At 36.4% G+C, this 24,361-nt stretch overlaps 2 protein-coding genes across 4 annotated transcripts in view; one reads left to right on the top strand and one right to left on the bottom strand.

The window, feature by feature from the left end:
- The window catches only part of LOC127935437 (gastrula zinc finger protein XlCGF57.1-like), a 193,884-nt gene that overhangs the window by 48,188 nt on the left and 121,335 nt on the right, over positions 1-24,361 (bottom strand). The window lies entirely within an intron of this gene.
- Positions 8,583-12,072, top strand: LOC127935439 (zinc finger protein 239-like). Its single transcript, XM_052533307.1, has 2 exons — positions 8,583-8,936; positions 10,675-12,072. Exons 1-2 carry the CDS (start codon positions 8,768-8,770, stop codon positions 11,646-11,648), a joined length of 1,143 nt encoding a protein of 380 aa, XP_052389267.1. The 5' UTR covers positions 8,583-8,767; the 3' UTR covers positions 11,649-12,072.

The following is a 24,361-nucleotide window of genomic DNA, read 5'->3' on the forward strand; positions in this document are numbered from 1 at the left end:
AAAATGTACTGAATCCAAAATATAAAAGTTTAGTATGAAAAAGTTTGTTCATTTTTCATCCATTTTGAGTTTGCTGGTATAATAATTGCTTTTCCTAGGTAAACTTGACATTTTGGTCTAATATATGTACAAGAAGATTGTTCAAAGGACATTACGACAAATTAAAAGCAAATAACATTTTGAACCTTAAAACAAGTAACACTACAGATCTATAGTCTAATCTGAAGGGTGAACTCAAAAAACATAAATTATACAACAAGGTCATTTTTTAGGATAAGAATCCACTGTAAAAAAAAAAGAAAGATTTTTTTCTTTTTCAAAATGATTTCACCATCATATGGACAAAATTTTAAGCATAACCAATAATTATAACATAAATAATAATAAGTACTATGCACCCATTTGTAAGGAAGGTTGTAAATTAACTAATTACTCTAGCCAAAGCAGTGCATGCTGGTTATAAATTCTGTCCGACTTGAGCATAGACAGTAAAAGAAATGGACACAGCGACCCCATTGGATTCAAAAGAGACAATTAGATGAACGCACTTCCTGGGGGTCGAGCGTACTGCAGACTCAAACTGAGCTTGATGACGTAGAGGTCACGTGAGCAACTTGTCTGACAATTTTAATTCTTCTAATAGCTGTGCCAAGAGAAATCTGAATCACCCACCGAATCTTACAGAGAAGGCGAGACTGAACAGGAGCACATTTTGGCAAGTACTCTGATTAATTATCCTCCACGTCCCCCTGATTGCCTCATAGACAGTAAAAGATTGCCTGCGAGCTTCTCCTCCTGTCCATACGTTAATTTTCTACTGTGCGACAGAGAGTCGCAGGTTATGACACAATCGTTAGCCTATTTTTACAAAAACTGTTTCTACGGGGCCACAACCTAAGATACAAGGTAATGGAGCATTTTATACATTTTCGTGTTTCTTTAGAAATAATGAATGGACAAATGGAGTCTTTAAATGCCTCATATATAATGTTATTCACTGTCAAAGTGACGCCAAAATTAATGGGAGTCAATGGAATGCTAACAGCAGGTGGGGGTCCGCTAGTCAATGGCAGCGCCCCGGGATGCTTCAATAAAATATGAAACCCTGCCCTCCTGGACTTGAGATGGTCTTCAAAATACTGCGAAAGCGTTTGGAGAACAGTACGGGCATATTCTTGACTTGGTTATGTCATATGGGTTTCACATTGATAATATTATCATAAGCCTATTGTTTTCGATGTCATATTATCAAGTTCTATACATACTGCTAAAAATAAAGGTGTTTGTTCTCATTATATTAAATCTTTCACTCCAAGTCACTTTTCTGATATGTTTAAATCAAATGATGTTTCAACTACAATCTTAGCTGCTGCTGAGCAATCTTCAAGCCCAGAAAATTTTATTTCTCTCTTTAACTCATCTAGTTCAGTTGTTTTTGGACTCTATAGCCCTTCTTAAATACAAATCCCTAAAATTTAAATCACAACCATGGTAAGATGATACCACACGTTCACTTAGACTGTCTCTTTAGAAATCTTTAAGAACTCCCTGGTAAACTTTCAGAAAGCAGCTAGAAAGGCAATTTCTTCTCTGATTAGATCAGTAAATATTCTCATACCCCAAAAATCTTGTTCACTGAGTCACAGGACATGTTCTCAATTTTAACCATGTAATGTAATTATAACCAATTTAATCTGTGAAAGATCATGACATTAATCTCTCACAGATCAGAACATTCAGTGATATCAACATTAGCACTACAAACATCACATGAACATACAAACCACTCAGGTCTCAATTAACTTCACAGGTTTTCCTCACATGCTTGTTGCCTGCTGTTCTATGTGTTTAAGACGGCAAATACACAAACAGCGCTGTACTCGATTATAAGAAAGAAACGACCATGTATGTTGCATAAACAAACTGTGTTAATGTATTGTACAATCGAGATGACCGTGATCTACTCACCTCTCCTCAAAAAACACTACACTGAGTAAAGTGAGCGCGCTAGTGATGACGTATATGTCACGAGGCGGGATCAATGGCAGATCGTCAAAAGCTCCAAACTATATTTAAAACATCGAAACATCTATAAAACAACACATTCAACAAAAACAAGGGTTAGCCTACTGACTGATGTAATATGATTTTGCTTAAAGGTGTTTTGTGTTTGATTAAAAATAAAACCAAAAGATCAAAATGTTTTGGTTTATTCATGAGACAGACGGTGAACTCATTGTTTTGTTACAAATAGACATAAATGGGCGAACATCTCATGATTTTTTTTCAATGTGTCCAGTTACATTTGCATTAAGCACACTGTTTGCACTTAATTGTCTAGAATATAAATTAGTATCTTACAATTACAAAATGAGCGTGCAGTTGCAGAGCCTTTTAGTCTACCAATCCTCACTCATGAAGGTTGTTGATGTTGATCAAATACTATGGAACTCCATATTTTATGTATCATTTATTTGTACAGATCAGCTTTTTCCCCCAAAAGAAAACAAATATCCCCGTGTTATTTTCCTCCTCTCGTCGCTTCACTCTCCAGTCCAGAGGCGCTAAACACAAACACAACAAACACAAATGTTTGTTTGACAAAAAACATTAAACCTCAGAAGAAGAAGATTAGTTTCACCACGCTCTCTGTTATTCTCTAGCGATGCTGGTTTAATACAAACTGTTAGAAATGTCGTTTCATTGAATAGAAAAATAAAGATTTTGAATTAGTTCAGTTACAATACCTGTAATATTCTGGTCCTCACAGTTGTGACTAAGTTTTGAATCGAGCATGAATATCTGGAAGAGTATCATCTGAACTGAGATCTGCTGCTGTGAAGATGATGTTTGTTAAAGAGGAGAGTGAAGAGAACACGAGTGAACCAGAAACCTGGAGAATAAAACACGAGGAGCCAGAAACCTGGAGAATAAAGTGCAAGCATGAATATAAAGCGCTTTATAAATAAAGGTGACTTGACTTGACTATATTCTGAGCATGTGACAGTTGTTTAATACATGTCCATTACTTTATGGACGCAGTCTTTTTTTATTCCTCCCTCCAACCTTTGAGAGCTGGGACACCTGTACATGACACATGAAAAGCCACTCAATACATTAAGAATAAACCAATGGTGTTGTAAATATACTGATTGTTGCCAGATTTAGCTTAAATGGGAACTCGTCATGTTGATTCATCCATACAATAACACATCCTAAAAAGCTGTGTGCATGTTAACAGATGCTGCAAAAACCATATTTTTTGCACAATATAGATAATTTAGACTTTTTGGAGACTTGGAGGTCTAGCCTCATTGACACAGTTTAGTTCAATTTCTGTAGAAATCATACCCTTTGTTCCCAGAGCAACATGGACAGCAGAATTCAGCGGCTCATTGTGCCTTCCGACTCTTTTTATCTCATTCAGAAATTCAACTAGCTTTCCAAGCACTGACTTCTGGTATTCTGTGGAAGAAAATACATTAATTTATTTATTTTTGTTACATTATGATTATTAAAGAATCATACAATAATAAGTATTGACCATGGACGTACTATCTTGGGGAATAAGCCTCTCCTGGACTGTGATGGCTTTCAAACTCCATGTTGAGTAGAGGTGTGAACCTACACTGGTTTCACGGTTCGGTTCGATTACGATTAACAAGTCATCGATTCAGTTCGATTCGATTATCTCGATGCATCACAATGCATTGATGATGCATTGCATCCTTATTTTTCAATTTTGCTTCACATGTATACAATTTTGTCAATAAATACAAGCAGTTAGATATATGAACTGAACCTTTAATTTTACCTGAAACACGCTTCTTGAATGTATCAAACATCAAATAAAACTCAAGTCTGGGCACAGAAGACAACAGCAGCATTAGATTATAACACACAAATGTAAGTACTGAAAGTGCATAATGCAGGGAGTATACTTAAATACTTATATAGTGCAGTGTACTTTCTTGTAAAACACTTAAATATTGAGAAATGTATAAACATGAAATTAAATTACAAACCAAAATAAACAAGAGGCCAAACCTACTTGAATATAATCAATATACAAAAACCTAAATCTGCACTTCAGCAGTGTTTTGGATTCTGCCCAAAAGCCTGGAGAGTGCGTCCACTTTAAGCGTGCGCTGGGGTGCCAGATTCAGCGTATGCGCGAAGCATGTTACTAGGGGTATTTTTCCGAATTGAGCTGCAGCGATCATGTTCGACGCATTATCTGTTACAAGCACTACATCCTTATGTGATAGCTGCCATTCATCCACGACATGAGACAGTAGCTCTGCCAGATGAGCATCCGTGTGAGACTCATAAACGGCTCTCGTTTGCAGCACATGAGACAAAATCTTCCAGTTATCGCAAATGTAATGTGCCGTTATCGCGACCGAAGTCCAGGAATCACATGTTATTGCAACTCGATGAGCTTGGCTCACTGACGCCATTACCTGGGCTTTGGTTTCGAGGTAGAGTTCCGGGATAACTTTTTCTGAAAAGTGGCTGTGAGAGGGGAGCCTACATTAGTAGGCTACATTATAACCGGTTATGGGCTATTACTGAACCGAAACCGAATCGTCCTCGTCTGCATCGCGATGCACCGTAGAAACGATTAATTTTGACGCCCCTAACGTTGAGGTGTGTGAGAACACCTAGATCCTGAAGAAAAAATAAAAACAGCATTGAGGCTCATTGAAATTGTTTTTAAAGACAGCTGCTCCTGCAATAATGTCAATGAGTGAGGTAGGAAAATTGACATCTATGAAGAATTAAATTAATCATGGACTCACTGGATGAGGATGCCCGACTCTTTCTGCTCCCGGATTGATTCTAAAAAAAATGTATTAATTAAAAAACAGCATTAAAGCTCGTTGATATCATTTTTAAAGACAGCTATCCTTTTTAAAGACTCACTGAATGAGGACGCACAACTTTTTCTGCTCCCGGATTGTGATGGATTTCGAACTCCACACTGAGGTGTGCGAGAACGCCTAGACCCTTAAAAAAAAACAAAAAAAAACTGCGTTAAAGCTGAATGAAATCGTTTTTTGCTCTTGCAATAATGTCAATGAGTGAAGTAGGAGAATTGACAACTATGAAGAATGCAATTGATCATAGACATGAAAAAAGTACTAGCCAATTTAAACAAATTTTTTACTGACTTATGGTGAAATAATTTGTTTTGAACCCAGGATATTTTATATTCCATTTGCATTGTGAGCAAGTAGAATAAATAAAAACATGAAATTACTGTCTGAAGATGCAGGACTCTCTGGTTGTCTAATGGTGGTGTTAGCCAGTTCTGGAGATGCAGGTAACTCGAGCAGCATTGCATTTTGTCCTGCGGTTGTTAAAAGACATTCCAAACCAGAAGCAGTACAGCAACTTAAATGACATAAAAACTCATAATGCCAACCATTCCCTTAAGTTTGATGACTGAATTATACCACTGGACCAGCCCAGTTATTTTACTCACCCTTATTTGAGAGCTTAATCTTTGGTGGAAGAACCGGAAGCAACACCGTATCCTCTAGACAAGAACATGCACAATGAAATTAATCACAGTAAGATAATGATTAATACTAATACAGTTTACACAAACAACTTAAACTGTACTCACCCTTTTTCTTGTCTGGCAAGGACTCTGACCCTGCCATTATATTTGTCACTTATATGTGATTGTTTACATCATACGCTCATTGCTTCTATCAAAATATTTGAGAATGGTGAATTAAACTGATCTCAAGAACCACAAATATTGCTTAATATTATTACAAGAAAGATATCCTTACAAAAAGTTGGCAGTCCTTGAGAGAATCCAGGATTACACTATTTAAATTGAAGCAAGCATCATGACATGACAGACATTATTTTCTTATTATTAGCATAATTTTTGCTGCTACGTTTACATGAACACATCACTACATCAGCACTGAAAAGAAGAAAAAGAGAGAGAATAAGACTCATTGTTTGACTCATTTTGAGGAATTAAAGTTAGAAGGAATTATAGAGTTATAATAATTCTGATTAGTCGAGAGGATTTATCCGTTTAGGCTAAAAAAAGAAATCTTGCAGTAGCCTACATTTTAAACAAGGATTTGGTATGACACGTTGATGTAGCAAAAATGATAGGACAATGTTTTTTTTGTTTTTTTTATGGCGCTTTGGAAAAGAGCTCTTCAAGAACATATTTTTCATCTGCTACTACCCGCCCGCAAGGAGTTCATTATCCGCCCGCATCATCGCCCGTGAATTTTAGGAATGTCACCACCCGTTTTATCCACTTTTATAACGTAAAGTTACCTGACCCATTGCAGGACTCTGATGGCAATAGATAGCAACCTAAAATGGCGGCTCCTTCGCGGAGTGAAATGCGTGATGTCTCATTCTCAATCTTGAACTTCACCATCTATCTAACCAATGGGGTTTTGTGCTTGCTAACTTCACTTACAGAGGGCAAACTTCTGGAGGGCACATACGATTTAACCAGTGAGTTTAGGTATGTTCACAATGTTTCACAATAACTTTGATATTGTGAAATATATTTAAATGAAAACTGAATGCTAAATAAATCACACAATATTTTCACTTTACAGTTCCGTAACAGTGAGGTTGGAAACAAAGTGGACCACTGGAACACTTATTTAATGTATTCAGATGATCGTTTACAATTCTCGAATTATTCACAAGCAGTGTTTTCAGAGCCCTCAGTTACACTGTTTTAAGCAGAACACTAGCATTACAGTTTAGTAAAATAAGTAAACTCTAATTCAGTAAATTTTTAAGCACAATCAAAACCTATCACAAAGGGTCAAAGCATCTCTACCAGAAGTGACAGGGCAATGTAGCAGATAAACTATTCCTTACCAATGTTTCAAGAATAAGCTGGATCATTGATGACTCCTCAAGGGGAAAGAAGAAATGGTTTATTGAAAAGTTCTTAAAAAGCAGGATTTTATTTTATACCATTTTTTTAAAACCATTGGTTCTCAAACTTTTTTTATACCAAGTACCACTTCAGGAAATATTTGTTATTAAATATTAAGTTCCACTAGTGACAAACATTAAATTTCAGCAGCATAGTAGGCCTAAATATTTAGCTACAGTTCTACAGTTAAAAAAGAGGCAGTTTTATTCTAATAAGAATATTTATTGATGTCAGCCACTTTACCATGGTAAATACAGTTTGAACATTAACACTACACTTACATACAAGTAAATGAAAACTTAAGTTTAAATTAAAATGCGTTATAACAAAATTTACATAACTAACTTATTAATAATTTACTGTACATTAACGGTACTTAAATGTACCAAAAAAAACTTACTCAAATATTAAATTAAAATGTATTAACATTAATATTTAATTTAGAGATTCACCTGTGTAACCACTAGAGAGGGCCCTGACACTGAGAACCACTGCTTTAAACAATCCTAATTCATTTTTAAATTCATTTTCATTAATTCATTAAAATTGTACCGACATTTGCACTTATGTTTCAGAAAACACTTTGAAATTATTATTAGAATTAAAACATATATAACACACCTAATGCATGAGATTCATATCAGGAAAATGTGGAAAAATCTCTAAAAGACAGACATTAACACAACTTACCAGCAACACAGTAGGTGAGCATCTAACTTGATCATCTGTGATAAAGCAATGCAAAAATACACACAAGGGTATTTATCTTCTTCAGGTTACATGTCCTTTAAGCTACCTATTTGTAAACTCTGGTTATACTTTTTTAAAAAGATGATAAAGATAGCGATTTTCTTACCTCATTATACCAGTATGTTTGCAGGACCTTGCAGAACACATCTGAGCCTTCTTGTGTTCACAGTTTTTGTTCTGCTTTGACATGTCTCGACTCAAATTCGTTCAAAAAAAAAAAAAAAAATGAACAATTATATTAAATATTAAATAATTCGGGACCGACTGAGCAGTCAGTTATAATGAGCAGCAGCTCACAGTTAGCCGCCTCACTCACAGAAAGACGACAATAACGGTCATATTTTTAAATGTAGAAAGGTGCAAACCGATTCATTGTCCAGTTTCCTGAATGACAGCAAGATTAACCAATAATGATCGAAGTAATAAAATAAAACTACCAATGGGAGTTGTTTCAGTGTGATAAAGCACCGAAATGTATTTAGTTTTATTGTTGTTAATGATGATAATATTTAACATATACCTTTAGATTTTATAATAGGTATCATGACTAAAATATTTAAAAATGCTATTAAATAATAATAATCTTAAATAATTTAATATAAATAATTTAAAAGTTTGTTAACCTTATTCAACCATTTAGCATTAAACATTTATAATAAATTGCTTGTTTTTCTCCTCTAATCCTCACCCAAGAAGACTGTTGATGCTTATCAAAAACCAGTCTATAATGGTAAGTAGATTTTAATTTGCGTGTACAGATCAGCTTTTAAAAAGAAAATGAAAAAACAGTGCACAAAGTAATATCCCTCGTATTATTTCCTTCACTCTCCAGTCCAGCGGGTGGCGCTAAACACTTACCTTTGTTTGACAAGCAATATTAAACCTCAGGAGAAGAAGATTAGTTTCACCGCGCTCTCTGTTGTGTTGTCACGTTGTTTCTGTAAATAGAAAATACAGTTTTTGAATCAGGTCAGTAAATACCTGTAATATTCTCATCCTCACAGTCGAGACTAAGTGTTGAATCAAGCAGGAATATCTGGAAAAGTATCATCTGAACTGAGATCTGCTGCTGTGAAGATGGAGTTTGTTAAAGAGGAGAGTGAAGAGAACACGAGAGAACCAGAAACCTGGAGAATAAAACTCGAGGAAACAGAAACCCGGAGAATAAAACACGAGGAGCCAGAAACACAGATAATAAAACATGAAGAACCAGAAACCCGGAAAATAAAACATGAAGAACAAGGAGGTTGGTGTTTATTCATAATATCTCTTTTATTGTGGTATTACACACAGGATTTCTGCAAATCTTTGTTAAAACAAGACTTTAACCATTTCTACTAGAAATGTGACTCAATCGACACAAAGACAGTTATATTCTTTGACTTTATTTCTGCTTTTTTTTGGGGGGGGGGGGGGTAACATAAAACTGTTAGCATGTGAGACTGAGTTTGTTTTTATGTTAGTAGTAGGGGTGTCCATGGTTAACCGATTAACCGTTAGAAATTGCATAACGGAGTGAAACATTTTGCTCGGTTAAGTGACGTCAATGGCGTGCATTGAATTTAGTTGTAATACATTTTTGCACCACTAGAGACCGCCAGAGCGCTCCCATACATTTGTAATGTCCACAAGAAGTCATTTTTCTAATATGAAGTGGGCAAAGAAAAGTACAGCGTTGGAGTACTTTAAAATTGAGAGTGACGGGGCAAAATGCAAGTATTGCAATACAGTGTTTAGATATACTTCAAGTACAACCTCGTTGTTGTAATCTCAACAGCCAACACCCGGGCATCATTAGGCCGGCAACACACTGGCTGTGGCGAAAGCGTCTCAGCTGCGTGGCGTGTCTGTTTTTAATTCGTCTCCCATGTTAACAGGTTAGAGCTTGCCGACTGCGTGCGTGAGACGCGCGGCTCGACGCGTGCATGCTAGAAATAGAACCTACACCTTGTTGGAAGCATTTCCAGGCAAAATATAATAGGAAAATATGTTTATATGTCATGTTTATATGTCATGTCATACATATGAATTCATGACATTTTGATATTTGAAAGTCTATAGGTTGACATAAATTCAGATATAAATGTAATAAAAAAAAAATTATTATCGATTTTCAAATATTGTACCTGTCAAACATAGTCATAGTCATAGCCTTAGCGAGGCGGCCGCGGAGCCTGCTTGTTACCTTCGCCTAAACACGGAAAGTTACATAACTATTACTAGAGCCGGTTAATGAAAAACTTGAAAACATGCAGCCCTAGTTTGTAGAAGACAAATTTGAAGTCGCTACAGGACTGGGGTTATTTACAACCATTATTTGGTACATTTGACAGTGGAAACAGACTTTTACTGTCATATAAAATACGTATACAGCCTTATCACAAAATGGGAGTATTTACTGTAGGGATGATGCGCAATATTGGATTTTCGCCAGTATTCGATAGAAATATATATTTTTAATTTTGATTATTTTTAACAAGAACTTATTTCTTAGAATAAGATAAGCAACAATGCAGTTCTTTTATAAAGACCATACATTGAAGATTTAATAATTAATTTAAATAATCAATATATTAATCACTGCATTATTTTCCCAGAAAGACGCAGTGGTAACCTTAACATTTTAATTTTATGATTTCAAATTTGCAAATGGTCTAAAAAAAGGGTTGTAAAAATTCTGAAATTCTTTTAGAGCTCAACATTTGTTTAAAAAATAACATATTACACATTAATAAATACAGTATACATACTTTTTAAAATAAACTATGAGGGCAAAAAATAATGTAAAATGATAAAATAAATAAAATAATAATTAAATAATCATAATCAAGGTGAAGTGTTCAATTAATTGAAGTTTTGATTTTAGGTCATATTGTCCAGCCCTATCTCTGCTATTTTATCATGGTTCATTTGTATGTCTTTTCACAGTTCTGTGTGTGTTTTAATGAGTTACTAAAAAATAAAATTTTTAAATTTTATTTCAGAGTATATTGAAGAAAATGTGGAGAAAGAATTGGAAGTTGAGGAGAGGAATCATATTAAAACTGGAGAAAACCCTTCAACTTGCTCTCAAAGAAACAAATTGTCAAGAAAAAATGGTCTTGATGTTCACATGAAATTGCACACTTGTGATCAGTGCGGGAAGAATTACATACGAAAAGATCGCCTTAGAGCACACATGGGAGTTCACACTGGAGAGAAACCGTTTAATTGTGATCAGTGCGGGAAGAGTTTCACACGAAAAGAACTACTTACAGCACACATGAGAGTTCATACTGGAGAGAAACCGTTTAATTGTGATCAGTGCGGGAAGAGTTTTTCACTAAAAGGACTACTTACAGCACACATGAGAGTTCATACTGGAGAGAAACCGTTCACTTGTGATCAGTGCGGGAAGAGTTTCTCACAATTATCACATCTTTATGCACACACAAATGTTCACACTAGAGAGAAACTGTATGCATGTGATCAATGTGACAAAATGTTTTTGAGGGCTTCACACCTGAAGCAGCACCTGAGAGTTCATACAAAAGAGAAACCACATTCATGTCATTTGTGTGGAAAGAGTTTTTCACGTCTACAACATTTGAAAGGGCATCAGAAAATACATACTGGTGTGAGAGAGTACATGTGCTTTGAGTGTGAAAAGACTTTTACTACAGCGACCAATTTAAAACAGCATGAGAGGATCCACACTGAAGAGAAATCCTACAAGTGTTCACACTGTGACAAGAGATTCGGTAATTCATCAAGTCTGAAAACACATGAGAGGATCCACACTGGAGAGAAACCTTACAAGTGTTCATACTGTGAACAGAGATTCAGTCAGCCAGGAGTTTTGAAAACACATGAGAGGATTCACACTGGAGAGAAACCGTATCACTGCACTGAATGTGGGGAGTGTTTCTGTCATCTAACTTCTCTACACAGACATACAAAAAACAATCACAGCAAGTAGGTCATCTTCAGATTTGATGCTGCCTCCCAGTACCGCCACTCCCTATACGCAGAGTACGCAGAGAGAAACTCCCTTCTGATATTGCTCCACTATTTTTCGCCGCAGCATTGGAGGAATTGGTGATCCTCTGTCCATCTTGACTTCTGAAAGACACTGCCATTCTGAGAGGCTCTTTTTATACACAATCATGATGCCAATTGACCTAAGTTGAAAATTGGTCATCCAACCATTCCTTATATGTACGTTTAACTTCTCTTGACTCTTATAGCTACCTGTACCAACTTTTTTGGAATGTGTAGCTCTCATGAAATCCAAAATGAATCAATAGTTGGCATGACATTTCAAAAACTCTCACTTTCAACATTTGATATGTTATCTCCATTCTATTGTGAATCAAATATAAGCTTATGAGATTTGTAAATTCTTCATTCCTTTTTTATTCACAATTTGTACAGTGTCCCAACTTTTTTTTAAATCGGGTTTGTAGATGCAGGATATACTGTCATGTTGATTTGTAATTGATGTTTTGCTTCTCTTGTAAAAAACGATCTAAATGTATTAGATGGGCCCATTTCAGAGGCAGTGTGAGCTACTCCGTCAGTGCAGATTCAACATACCACAGAGTGAATATGTGAGAGTGATCCCATCTAAAAATAAAAAAATAAAGTTATTTTGCATTAAGCATTTAAATAAAAATTCCTGTTAAATTTGACTAAAACTCCTATATTTAAAAAAAAATAACCAAAGAAAATTGCATTTTTTTTCTACAGCATTTGATTGTATGCAAGTTTTTAATACCTCTTGAAAGGTGACCATTTTTAGTGTTTCATGAAGTTTAAAGCCTTAAAGCATTGAGTACTGCTGGCAGAACACTGGAGCTATATCAGGTTAATGGTAATGCGGTTTATGATTACTTGAAGAGTCATATTAAACATAGGCATGCTCAAACTACAAGAGTTATTTCTTAGTAATTAAAAGGGGGGTCAAATTTGTTAATTTTTGCAATAAATTAGCAAAATGTCAATTGATTCTTTGTAAACGTCAAACTATAGGTGGCGTTGTATGTAGTCTTTTTTTACGGACATACTCTTGTTGATATCTACCTCATCTTGTGCTGCCATGTTACATTTAGAAGATATTGGAGCGGACTTCAAAAGTGTAAATGTGTTTTTTTCTTGTCTTTGTCTCGAGAAGTCAAGAGACGCATGAACGGTTTAAAAAGTTAAACAAAATGAAAAATTTGCCATAGTGTACAGACTTCTGGTATTTTCTTCAGACACCTTACCCATTAAAGGTTTTCTTTTAAGTGAAAGACATCTATAACCTTTTTTTGTAGCGGTTTAATAAATGCAAACAAGAGTGAAGCATTGGAATGAGGTTTCTTTATTCACAGTAGTCAGAAATATAATACAGGTCCCCATAGTCATAAAGACTGAAAATGCATATAACATCTTGTATCTTCAATACAGAAGATTGAACGTAAATCGGTGAAGAAAAAAAAAGTAACAATTTAAAAATAACATAATACATTACTTATTTGGGGTATCTGAAACAGAGGTGGAAGATGGGGAAGTTGACCTGTTTGCTTTCGGCTGACTGTCTATAGGAGACTCAGCTATAAAAAGGTCTTGTTCGTCTAGGTCATCATTTGGAGGTGCAGATTGCGTAGACGGTGAGAAGCGCATGAGTGGAGTGCTTGGTTGTGGGGTGTCTGGATGTGATGGCTCTGGATTTGCCAGGTGGGTGTTGAAGTGGTTGTGTATGGTCATTTTCATTGTGGGGAGGTCTAAAAGTGAGTCCATTATGGTGTCTGTCGTGGGGGTTTTGGAAATTTGAATTGTGGATCGGAGAATGTGGTTTTCGATGTTGACTGATTTGATATCCTCACAGGTTGTTGTTCTTATTTTAAGTTTAGCATGAGTGTCTAGTGTAATGTGTCGGATCTGTAAATCAGTCACATTTGTCAGAGGACTGCAGGATAGTGCCATGTGATTTAGTGGACAAACGTAAATGATGCTGACTTTGGCGCCAATGTTGTTCACGGTTACATGTTCAGATGTTGTGGCTGAAAATGTTTGTCATTGACAGGAATTTTTTACCTCTGAAGACACGTAGTGACACATTGGTGATGTAGAACCAGGAGTCCAGCTGGAGGTTGTGTTGTACTCCCCAGACTGCAAGCTCCATGATCCCAGTGGTGTCCGCTATGGTGTAGATGTTTTTTTCCAGGAAAACATCATCCTGGAGAAAGGCAAGACCTTCACTTTCCATCTGGATGATTTTGACCGTGATATTAACCTGCAGAACATGAACAATATAAATTAGTGTCTCAAGTTATATTTTTAGTTGCATTGCTTTCATAGCCCACTTTATATATTCTAGTAACTAAGTAACTTTGCGACAAGATGTTGGCCAACTCTTAGAAATATAGACTTGATCAGGTTTAGAGTAACAACAAGTTGACTTGTTTATGGTGCTCCTTCAGCTAACATAATACAACTTCACAAGATATTGGGTCAACGGTCTGATACAGTTACTAGTACCTGATGATAATTATGAATTCAGTTCCTGGATCTGTTGAATGTCCAGAGGTTTAAAGAGCTTAGTAAACCTGCATTTTTTGTTAACCCAGCTACCAGTTTTTTCTTGATGTGTTTAGTATAGCTTGAATGATTGATAAAACTAATGTTTTAAATTTTTCCCCTCTCCCCACCACTAGTACTTTGTGGTATTACATGTCCATTTTTGAAATTTGGCTTATTGTTTGGTCTTGAACTGTTGCCATTATGGTGCGGTTGTAGGGGTAATCTACTGCACTCAAGCAACAACATTTGGACTGGTGTGTGAACATTATGTCCATTTCACATTTTCTTCTTGATGGCTGGATGACCACATTATCATCACATTACCACATTATGTCATGTGAACGAGTCTGGCGAGCAGCTGATTACTGTTTATGGTCAGTCAGCGTCTCTTCTGTCGTGTCTACCACAGGATGGATATAAAAGAAGAAAATAGCCTATTTTATCATTATCATGTGATTTCATTAAGGCTTATCTTAATTTCCATAATTTATGCTGCAACCCAGCCGGTAATTCAACATTGAAACAACGTCAGGTACCATGGTTGGATCAACGTTGAATTACCTTTTGATTTTGCAAATTGGATCAACGTTGAAATCACGACGTTGATTCACCGCTGAAATCGCGACGTTGATGCACGGTTGAAATCATGACATTGATTCACTGTTGAAATCCCGACGCTGTTTCACCGTCTTACCATCATGGATGAATTATGGTGGTCGTTCTGCAGACCTTGGATTAACGCTGAATGAGGTGTCGATTTTTAAAAGTTAATCAACATTGATAACACAATGTTGTTTCACCGCCGTACCTGGCACCATGTATACACACTTGTATGTTCAATTAGCAGAGATGTATAAAGTACTAGAGACCCATACTTGAGTAAAAGTACAAGTGCTCTATCAAAAAAGTGACTTGAGTAGAAGTAGAAGTGCTCTTTAAGCACCACACTTAAGTAGAAGTACTAAAGTATTCAACATTTTTTGTACTTAAGTATTGCAAGTAGTCTATTTTAAAATTTACTACTCAAGTACTGAAAGTAAAAGTAGAAGTATTGTGTTATGTAGCTATTAAAGAAAGTAGTCAAAAGTTTGAACATATTGTTTTTACTATTTCAAATGATTAACCCAAAGGACAATCACAATTCCTTTGACTGTAACTTCTTGTAAACAAAAAATGGTTACTAGGGTTAGTTAGCCCAATTTGCAAAATGATGTCATTAATAACTTACCCTCATGTTGTTTCAAACCCTTAAGACATCAGAGGGTCATTTAGAATTTTTTGAAGCATCGAAAATACATTTTGGTCCAAAAATAGCAAAAACTACGACTTTATTCAGCATTGTCTTCTCTTCTGTGTCTGTTGTAAGACAGTTAAAAACAAAGCAGTTTGTGATATCTGGTTCGATGTTCGATCATTCGCTGTAACCGGATCTTTTTGAAACAGTCCACCAAATCGAATTGAATCGTTTTAAACGGTTCGCGTCTCCAATACGCATTACTCCACAGATGAATAAGCTGTTAACTTGTTTAATGTGTCTGACACTCCCTCTGAGATAAAACAAACCAATATCCTGGAGTAATTCATTGACTCAAACAGTACACTGACTGAACTGCTGTGAAGAGAGAACTGAAGATGAACACCGAGCCGAGCCAGATAATGACTCGTTCACGAGTCAAGAACCGTTTCTGTCAGATGCGTCTGATTCGTGAACCGATGAGCTGATGATACTGCGCATGTGTGATTTAGCGTGAAGCAAACCGACACACAGAGCGTCTGAACCGAACTGATTCTTTTGGTGATTGATTCTGAACTGATTCTGTGTAAATGTTATGAGCCCAGGTGCAGTAAACGCCAATGACGCCATTGCATCGAGCGCAAAAGAATTGGTGAACTGTTTTCTTCAACTGGTTTATTGAATTGAACTGTCAGAAAGAACTAACGTTACTGGTCATCCGAGAACCGATGCAACCGGTTCTTGACTCATGAACGAGTCATTATCTGGCTCGACTCGGTGTTCATTTCTCTCTTCACAGCAGTTCAGTCAGCACGCGCAGTCTTCTTAATCGCTTGTTTCGCTCAATGATGTGCCAGCTTCATCAAACCTGCCATTTTTATAATTGTAATGAGTAACGATGCAGCACATAAAAAAAATATCGGAGTAAAAGTATTAAACTCAGCGAAAATATGTACCGAAGTAAAAGTGGAAGTAAGGGAAAAAAATAATACTCCAGTAAAGTACAGATACCGCCTTTTAGTACTTAAGTACAGTAGTGAAGTAGTTCTACTTCGTTACTATACATCTCTGTCAATTAGATTCTAGTTTACATTTAGATCAACAGGACAGGATAAAGGCTAACAATCAAATGACTGGCAGCAAAGGCTTTACAATCAACTTCAGTTAACTACCACATGCTCAAAATTGTATAACAGCAGTTTTATTTTGGAAACATACTGTATAAAAAAGATGAAAATAATCCCAAACCTTTTTTTTTGCAGAGTATGCATGGATGCATTGTTAAAAACATGTAGTAGAACAATCCAAATACAATAATATTTAAAGGTTTTTGTAAAATAATTTGGCATATAAATTCTTTTTTTTGTGGCACTTGCAAGGGAAAACCCCTGTACCTTTATGACTGAAACCAGCTGATCTTTTATTTTACATTTACATTTACATTTAATCATTTAGCAGACACTTTGATCCAAAGCGACTTACAAATGAGAACAATAGAAGCAGTCAGGTCAACAAGAGAACAACAACAGTATACAAGTGCCATGACAAGTCTCAGTTAGTCTAGTATAGAATGCATAGCCAGGTGTTTTTTTTTTTTTTAAATGAAAAGACAAGAAAAGGAAAAAAAAGTGCTAGTGTTAGTTGGTTAAGTGCAGGCGAAAAAGATGAGTCTTTAGATGTTTCTTGAAAATGAGTAAAGACTCCGCTGTACGAATTGAGATTGGGAGGCCATTACACCAGCTGGGCACAGTCCAGGAAAAGGTCTGTGAGAGTGATTTTGAACTTCTTTGGGATGGTACCACAAGCCATCGTTCACTTGCAGAGCGCAAACTTCTGGAGGGCACATAAGGTTTAACCAATGAGTTTAGGTAAGTTGGTGCCGTGCCAGTGGTCGTCTTGTAGGCTAGCATCAGTACCTTGAATTTGATGCGAGCAGCTACTGGTAGCCAGTGTAACTTGATAAGGAGAGGAGTAACGTGAGCTTTTTTTGGCTCATTGAAGACAACCCTTGCTGCTGCATTCTGGTTCAATTGCAGAGACTTGACAGTACATGCAGGAAGGCCCGCCAGGAGAGCATTACAATAGTCCAGTCTGGAGAGAACAAGAGCTTGGACAAGAAGTTGGGTTGCTTGCTCTGACAGGAAGGGTCTAATCAACCTAATGTTGTATAAGGCAAACCTGCAGGACCAGGTAGTCGTAGCAATGTGGTCTGTGAAGCTTAACTGATGATCCATCACAACTCCTAGGTTTCTGGCTGTCCTCGAAGGAGTAATGGTTGATGAGCCCAGCTGTATAGAGAAGTTGTGATGAAGCAATGGGTTATCTGGAATCACCAGGAGTTCCGTTTTCTTAAGGTTAAGCTGAAGGTGATGGTCATTCATCCAGCTAAAGATGTCACTCAGACAGGCTGAAATGCGAGCAGCTACCGTCGGGTCATCTGGCTGGAATGAGAAGTAAAGTTGGGTGTCATCAGCGTAGCAGTGATAAGAAAAGCCATGCTTCTGAATGACAGATCCTAATGATGTCATGTAGATGGAGAAGAGAAGTGGTCCAAGTACTGAGCCTCGAGGAACCCCAGTAGCAAGGTGGCGTGACTTTGAAACGTCACCCCTCCAAGACACACTGAAGGATCTGTCAGAGAGGTAGGACTTAACCCACAGGAGTGCTGTTCCAGAGATGCCCATCTTTCTGAGGGTGGACAGAAGAATCTGGTGATTAACAGTGTCAAAAGCAGCAGACAGGTCCAGTAAGATGAGTACAGGGGATCTTGAAGCTCTTGCTATTGCTAGTCGCAGGGCTTCAGTAACCGAGAGCAGAGCAGTCTCAGTTGAGTTGTTACTTTTGAAGCCAGATTGGTTGCTGTCCAGGAGGTTGTTCTGTACAAGGAACATAGAAAGCTGGTTGAACACAGCTCGCTCAAGTGTCTTTGCAATGAATGGAAGAAGGGATACCGGTCTGTAGTTTTCAAGAAGCGCTGGATTTAGAGATGGTTTCTTGAGCAGTGGGCTTACCCTAGCCTGCTTGAATGCTGAGGGAAATGTTCCAGAGTGAAGAGAGGAGTTGATAACATGAGTAAGCGAAGGTATGACTTAAGAAGAGATCGCTTGAAGGAGGTGAGTGGGGATCGGATCAAGTGGACAAGTAGTAGGATGATTGGACAGGAGAAGTTTGGAGACATCCATCTCTGAGAGTGGGGAGGAGGAGGAGAAAGATTGTGCGTCGGTCACTGCTTTAAACAATCCTAATTCATTTTTAAATTCATTTTCATTAACTCATTAAAATTCTACTGACATTTGCACTTATGTTTCAGAAAACACTTTGAAACTATTATTAGAATTAAAACATATATAACACACCTAATGCATGAGATTCATATCAGGAAAATGTGGAAAAATCTCTAAAAGACAGACATTAAAGCTGCGGTAGGAAACTTTTGATGCTCTAGCGGTTAATAAACAGAACTGCTTGCGTCTTGCGGAAGAACATCGTAGCCGGAACTACTTCTCTCTGTTTATGTCTATGAAGAATCACAAAGGTACTGGGTTACTCCACCGCGGTATCCCCGAAGCAATCTAAAATAGTCCGAATATAAACACTTATTACAGGTGCACCCTAGTGATTCAGGACAAGCGAAAAACACGGTTTGGAAAATGGATTCATGGTGTACTCGCTTATTATATACATTTTTCTACATTTTGAACACAAACTAAGTTACGGACCGCAGCTCTGATTGGTAATTTTTTACCGGGAGCAATGGAGTTTCTGCAAATGGCAATAGGACCACTGGGAGGAGCCAGAGGAGCTTGATTTTTTTCACAGATTATCTGTCTCATATTCTACTGTCAGGACATAATGACAGGTTTAATAAATATGTAAAAAATATTTTTTTACAAAAGTTCCCTACAGCACCTTTAACACATAACTTACCAGCAACACAGTAGGTGAGCATCTAACATGATCATCTGTGATAAAGCAATGCAAAAATACACACACGGGTATTTATTTATCTTCTGCAGGTTACATGTCCTTTAAGCTACCCATTTGTAAACTCTGGTTATACTTTTTTCAAACGATGATAAAGATAGCGATTTTCTTACCTCATTTTGCCAGTATGTTTGCAGGACCTTGCAGAACACATCTAAGCCTTCTTGTGTTTTTGTTCTGCTTTGACATGTCACGACTCAAATTTGTTAAAAAAATTAAAAATAAATAACAGGCAAATATTAAATAATTTGGGACCGACAGAGCAGTCAGTTATAATGAGCAGCAGCTCACAGTTAGCCGCCTCACTCAAAGAAAGACGACAATAACGGTGATATTTTTAAATGTAGAAATGTATTTAGTTTTATTGTTGTTAATGATGATAATATTTAACATATACCTTTAGATTTTATAATAGGTATCATGACTAAAATATTTTCAAATGCTATTAAAATAATAATAATCTTAAATCATTTAATATAAATAATTTAAAAGTTTGTTAACCTTCTTCAACCATTTAGAATTAAACATTTTTAATGTTGTTTCATTAAAACAACTGACCTTATTTCAACCATATTTCAACGTTGAAAGTTGGTCATGTGCTGGAAGTTTTTCAACTGTTCATCTTTAAACGTTAAATCAACGTTATTTCAACGTTGAAACCACAACTGACCTTATTTCAGCGTTGAAAGTTGGTAATGTGCTGGAAGTTTTTCAAACATTCGGCTTTAAACGTTGAATCAACGTTGTTTCAATGTTGAAACCACAACTGACCTTATTTTAACCATATTTCAAGGTTGAAGGTCAGTCATGTGCTGGCTGGGAACTTGTCTGATTTTCAATGAAATATTGGACTAATAAAAACGCTTGTTTTTCTCCTCTAATCTTTACCCACGAAGACTGTTGATGATTATCAAATACCAGTCCATAATTGTAAGGCGTTTGTCAGTCGTTAGTCTTTTGTTGCTAATTTGCGTGTACAGATCAGCTTTTAAAATGAAAAAGAAAAAAGAGTATATTCAGTAATTCATCAAGTCTGAAAAAACAGGAGATGATCCACACTGGAGTGAAAGGTTTTAAGTGTTCACACCGGCAAAATATTTAGTAATTCATGAAGTCTGAAAACACACGAGATGATCCAAACTGGAGTGAAACGTTATAAGTGTTCACACTGTGACGAGATTCAGTATTTTATCAAGTCTGAAAACACACGAGATGATCCACACTGGAGTGAAACCTTATAAGTGTTATACTGTGACAAAAGATTCAGTAATTCATCAAGTCTGAAAACACACAAGTTGATCCACACTGGAGTGAAATGTTATAAGTGTTCACACTGACAAAAGATTCAGTGATTCATCAAGTCTGAAAACACATGAGATGATCCACACTGGAGTGAAACGTTATAAGTGTTCACACTGTGACAAAAGATTCAGTGATTCAAGTCTGAAAACACACAAGATGACCCACACTGGAGTGAAACGTTATAAATGTTATAATGTGACAAAAGTCTCAATAATTAATCAAGTCTAAAAATACACAAGATGATCCACACTGGAGTGAAACGTTATAAGTGTTCACACTGACAAAAGATTCAGTGATTCATCAAGTCTGAAAACACATGAGATGATCCACACTGAAGTGAAATGTTATAAGTGTTCACACTGTGAGAAAAGATTCAGTAATTCATCAAGTCTGAAAACACAAGAGGTGATCCACACTGGAGTGAAACATTATAAGTGTTATACTGTGACAAAAGATTCAGTAATTCATCAAGTCTGAAAACACACAAGCTGATCCACACTGGAGTGAAACGTTATAAGTGTTCACACTGACAAAAGATTCAGGGATTCATCAAGTCTGAAAACACACAAGATGATCCACACTGGAATGAAACGTTATAAGTGTTCACACTGACAAAAGATTCAGTGATTCATCAAGTCTGAAAACACATGAGATGATCCACACTGAAGTGAAATGTTATAAGTGTTCACACTGTGAGAAAAGATTCAGTAATTCATCAAGTCTGAAAACACAAGAGGTGATCCACACTGGAGTGAAACATTATAAGTGTTATACTGTGACAAAAGATTCAGTAATTCATCAAGTTTGAAAACACACAAGCTGATCCACACTGGAGTGAAACGTTATAAGTTTTCACACTGAAAAAAGATTCAATGATTTATCAAGTCTGAAAACACACAAGCTGATCCACACTGGAGTGAAACGTTATGTGTTCACACTGTGACAAAATATTCAGTAATTTATCAAGTCTGAAAACACAGGAGATGATCCACACTGGAGTGAAAGGTTATAAGTGATCACACCAACAAGAGATTCAGTGATTCATCAAGTCTGAAAACACACTAGATTAATTATTCAGTGATTAATCAAGTCTGAAAACACACAAGATGATCCACACTGGAGTGAAACGTTATAAGTGTTCACACTGACAAAAGATTCAGTAATTCATAAAGTCTGAAAACACACGAGATGATCCACACTGGAGTGAATCGTTATAAGTGTTCACACTGACAAAAGATTCAGTAATTCATCTAGTCTGAAAACATACAAGATGATCCACACTGGAGTGAATCGTTATAAGTGTTCACACTGACAAAAGATTCAGTAATTCATCTAGTCTGAAAACATACAAGATGATCCACACTGGAGTGAAACCTTATAAGTGTTATACTGTGACAAAAGATTCAGTAATTAATCAAGTCTGAAAACACACAAGTTGATCCACACTTGAGTGAAATTTTATAAGTGTTCACACTGACAAAAGATTCAGTGATTCATCAAGTCTGAAAACACACAAGATGATCCACACTGGAGTGAAACGTTATAAGTTTTCACACTGAAAAAAGATTCAGTGATTTATCAAGTCTGAAAACACACAAGCTGATCCACACTGGAGTGAAACGTTATGTGTTCACACTGTGACAAAATATTCAGTAATTTATCAAGTCTGAAAACACAGGAGATGATCCACACTGGAGTGAAAGGTTATAAGTGTTCACACTGACCAAAGATTCAGTGATTCATCAAGTCTGAAAACACACGAGATTAATTATTCAGTGATTAATCAAGTCTGAAAACACACAAGATGATCCACACTGGAGTGAAACGTTATAAGTGTTCACACTGACAAAAGATTCAGTAATTCATAAAGTCTGAAAACACACGAGATGATCCACACTGGAGTGAATCGTTATAAGTGTTCACACTGACAAAAGATTCAGTAATACATATAGTCTGAAAACACACAAGATGATCCACACTGGAGTGAAACGTTATAAGTTGTCACACTGACAAAAGATTCAGTGATTCATCAAGTCTGAAAACACACAAGATGATCCACACTGGAGTGAAACTTTACAAGTGTTCACACTGACAAAACATTCAGTAATTCATAAACTCTGTAAACACCCGAGTTGATCCACACTGGAGTGAAACGTTATAAGTGTTCACACTGACCAAAGATTCAGTGATTCATCAAGTCTGAAAACACACAAGATGATCCACAATGGAGTGAAACGTTATAAGTGTTCACACTGTGACAAAAGATTCAGTGATTCATCAAGTCTGAAAACACACGAAATGATCCACATTGGAGTGAAACATTATTAGTGTTCACACTGACAAAAGATTCAGTGATTCATCAAGTCTGAAAACACACAAGATGATCCACACTGGAGTGAAACGTTTTAAGTTTTCACACCTAAAAAAGATTCAGTGATTTATCAAGTCTGAAAACACACAAGCTGATCCACACTGGAGTGAAACATTATGTGTTCACAATGTGACAAAATACTCAGTAATTTATCAAGTCTGAAAACACAGGAGATGATCCACACTGGAGTGAAAGGTTATAAGTGATCACACCAACAAAAGATTCAGTGATTCATCAAGTCTGAAAACACACAAGATTAATTATTCAGTGATTAATCAAGTCTGAAAACACACGAGATGATCCACACTGGAGTGAATCGTTATAAGTGTTCACACTGACAAAAGATTCAGTAATTCATGTAGTCTGAAAACACAAGATGATCCACACTGGAGTGAATCTTTATAAGTGTTAACACTGACAAAAAACTCAGTAATTCATCTAGTCTGAAAACACACAAGATGATCCACACTGGAGTGAAACGTTATAAGTGTTCACACTGACAACAGATTCAGTGATTCATCAAGTCTGAAAACACACAAGCTGATCCACACTGGAGAGAAATGTTATGTGTTCACACTGTGAAAAGAGATTCAGTAATTCATCAAGTCTGAAAACAGATGAGATGATCCACACTGGAGTGAAAGTTTATAAGTGATCACACCAACAAAAGATTCAGTGATTCATCAAGTCTGAAAACACACAAGATGATCCACACTGGAGTGAAATGTTATAAGTGTTCACACTGTGACAAGAGATTCAGTAATTCATCAAGTCTGAAAACACACAAGATGATCCACACTGGAGTGAAATATTATAAGTGTTATACCGTGACAAAAGATTCAGTAATTCATCAAGTCTGAAAACACACGAGTTGATCCACACTGGAGTGAAATGTTATAAGTGTTCACACTGTGACAAAAGATTCAGTAATTCATCAAGTCTGAAAACATGAGATGATCCACACTGGAGTGAAACATTATAAGTGTTCAGACTGTGACAAAAGATTCAGTAATTCATCTAGTCTGAAAACACATGAGATGATCCACACTGAATTGAAACATTATAAGTGTTCACACTGACAAAAGATTCAGTGATTCATCAAGTCTGAAAACACAGGAGATGATCCACACTGGAGTGAAAGGTTATAAGTGATCACACCAACAAAAGATTTAGTAATTCATCAAGTCTGAAAACACACGAGATGATCCACACTGGAGTGAAATGTTATAAGTGTTTA

This window comes from Carassius gibelio, chromosome A19 (assembly GCF_023724105.1).
Source record: "Carassius gibelio isolate Cgi1373 ecotype wild population from Czech Republic chromosome A19, carGib1.2-hapl.c, whole genome shotgun sequence".
In the NCBI taxonomy this organism is placed as follows: Eukaryota; Metazoa; Chordata; class Actinopteri; order Cypriniformes; family Cyprinidae; genus Carassius; species Carassius gibelio.

Excerpts from the sequence above, each read along its gene's own strand:
- LOC127935439 (XM_052533307.1), top strand. The coding sequence starts at position 8,768 with ATGGAGTTTGTTAAAGAGGAGAGTGAAGAGAACACGAGAGAACCAGAA. Across the intron at positions 8,937-10,674 it reads AAAACATGAAGAACAAGGAG|AGTATATTGAAGAAAATGTG; the intron begins GTTGGTGTTTAT and ends ATTTTATTTCAG.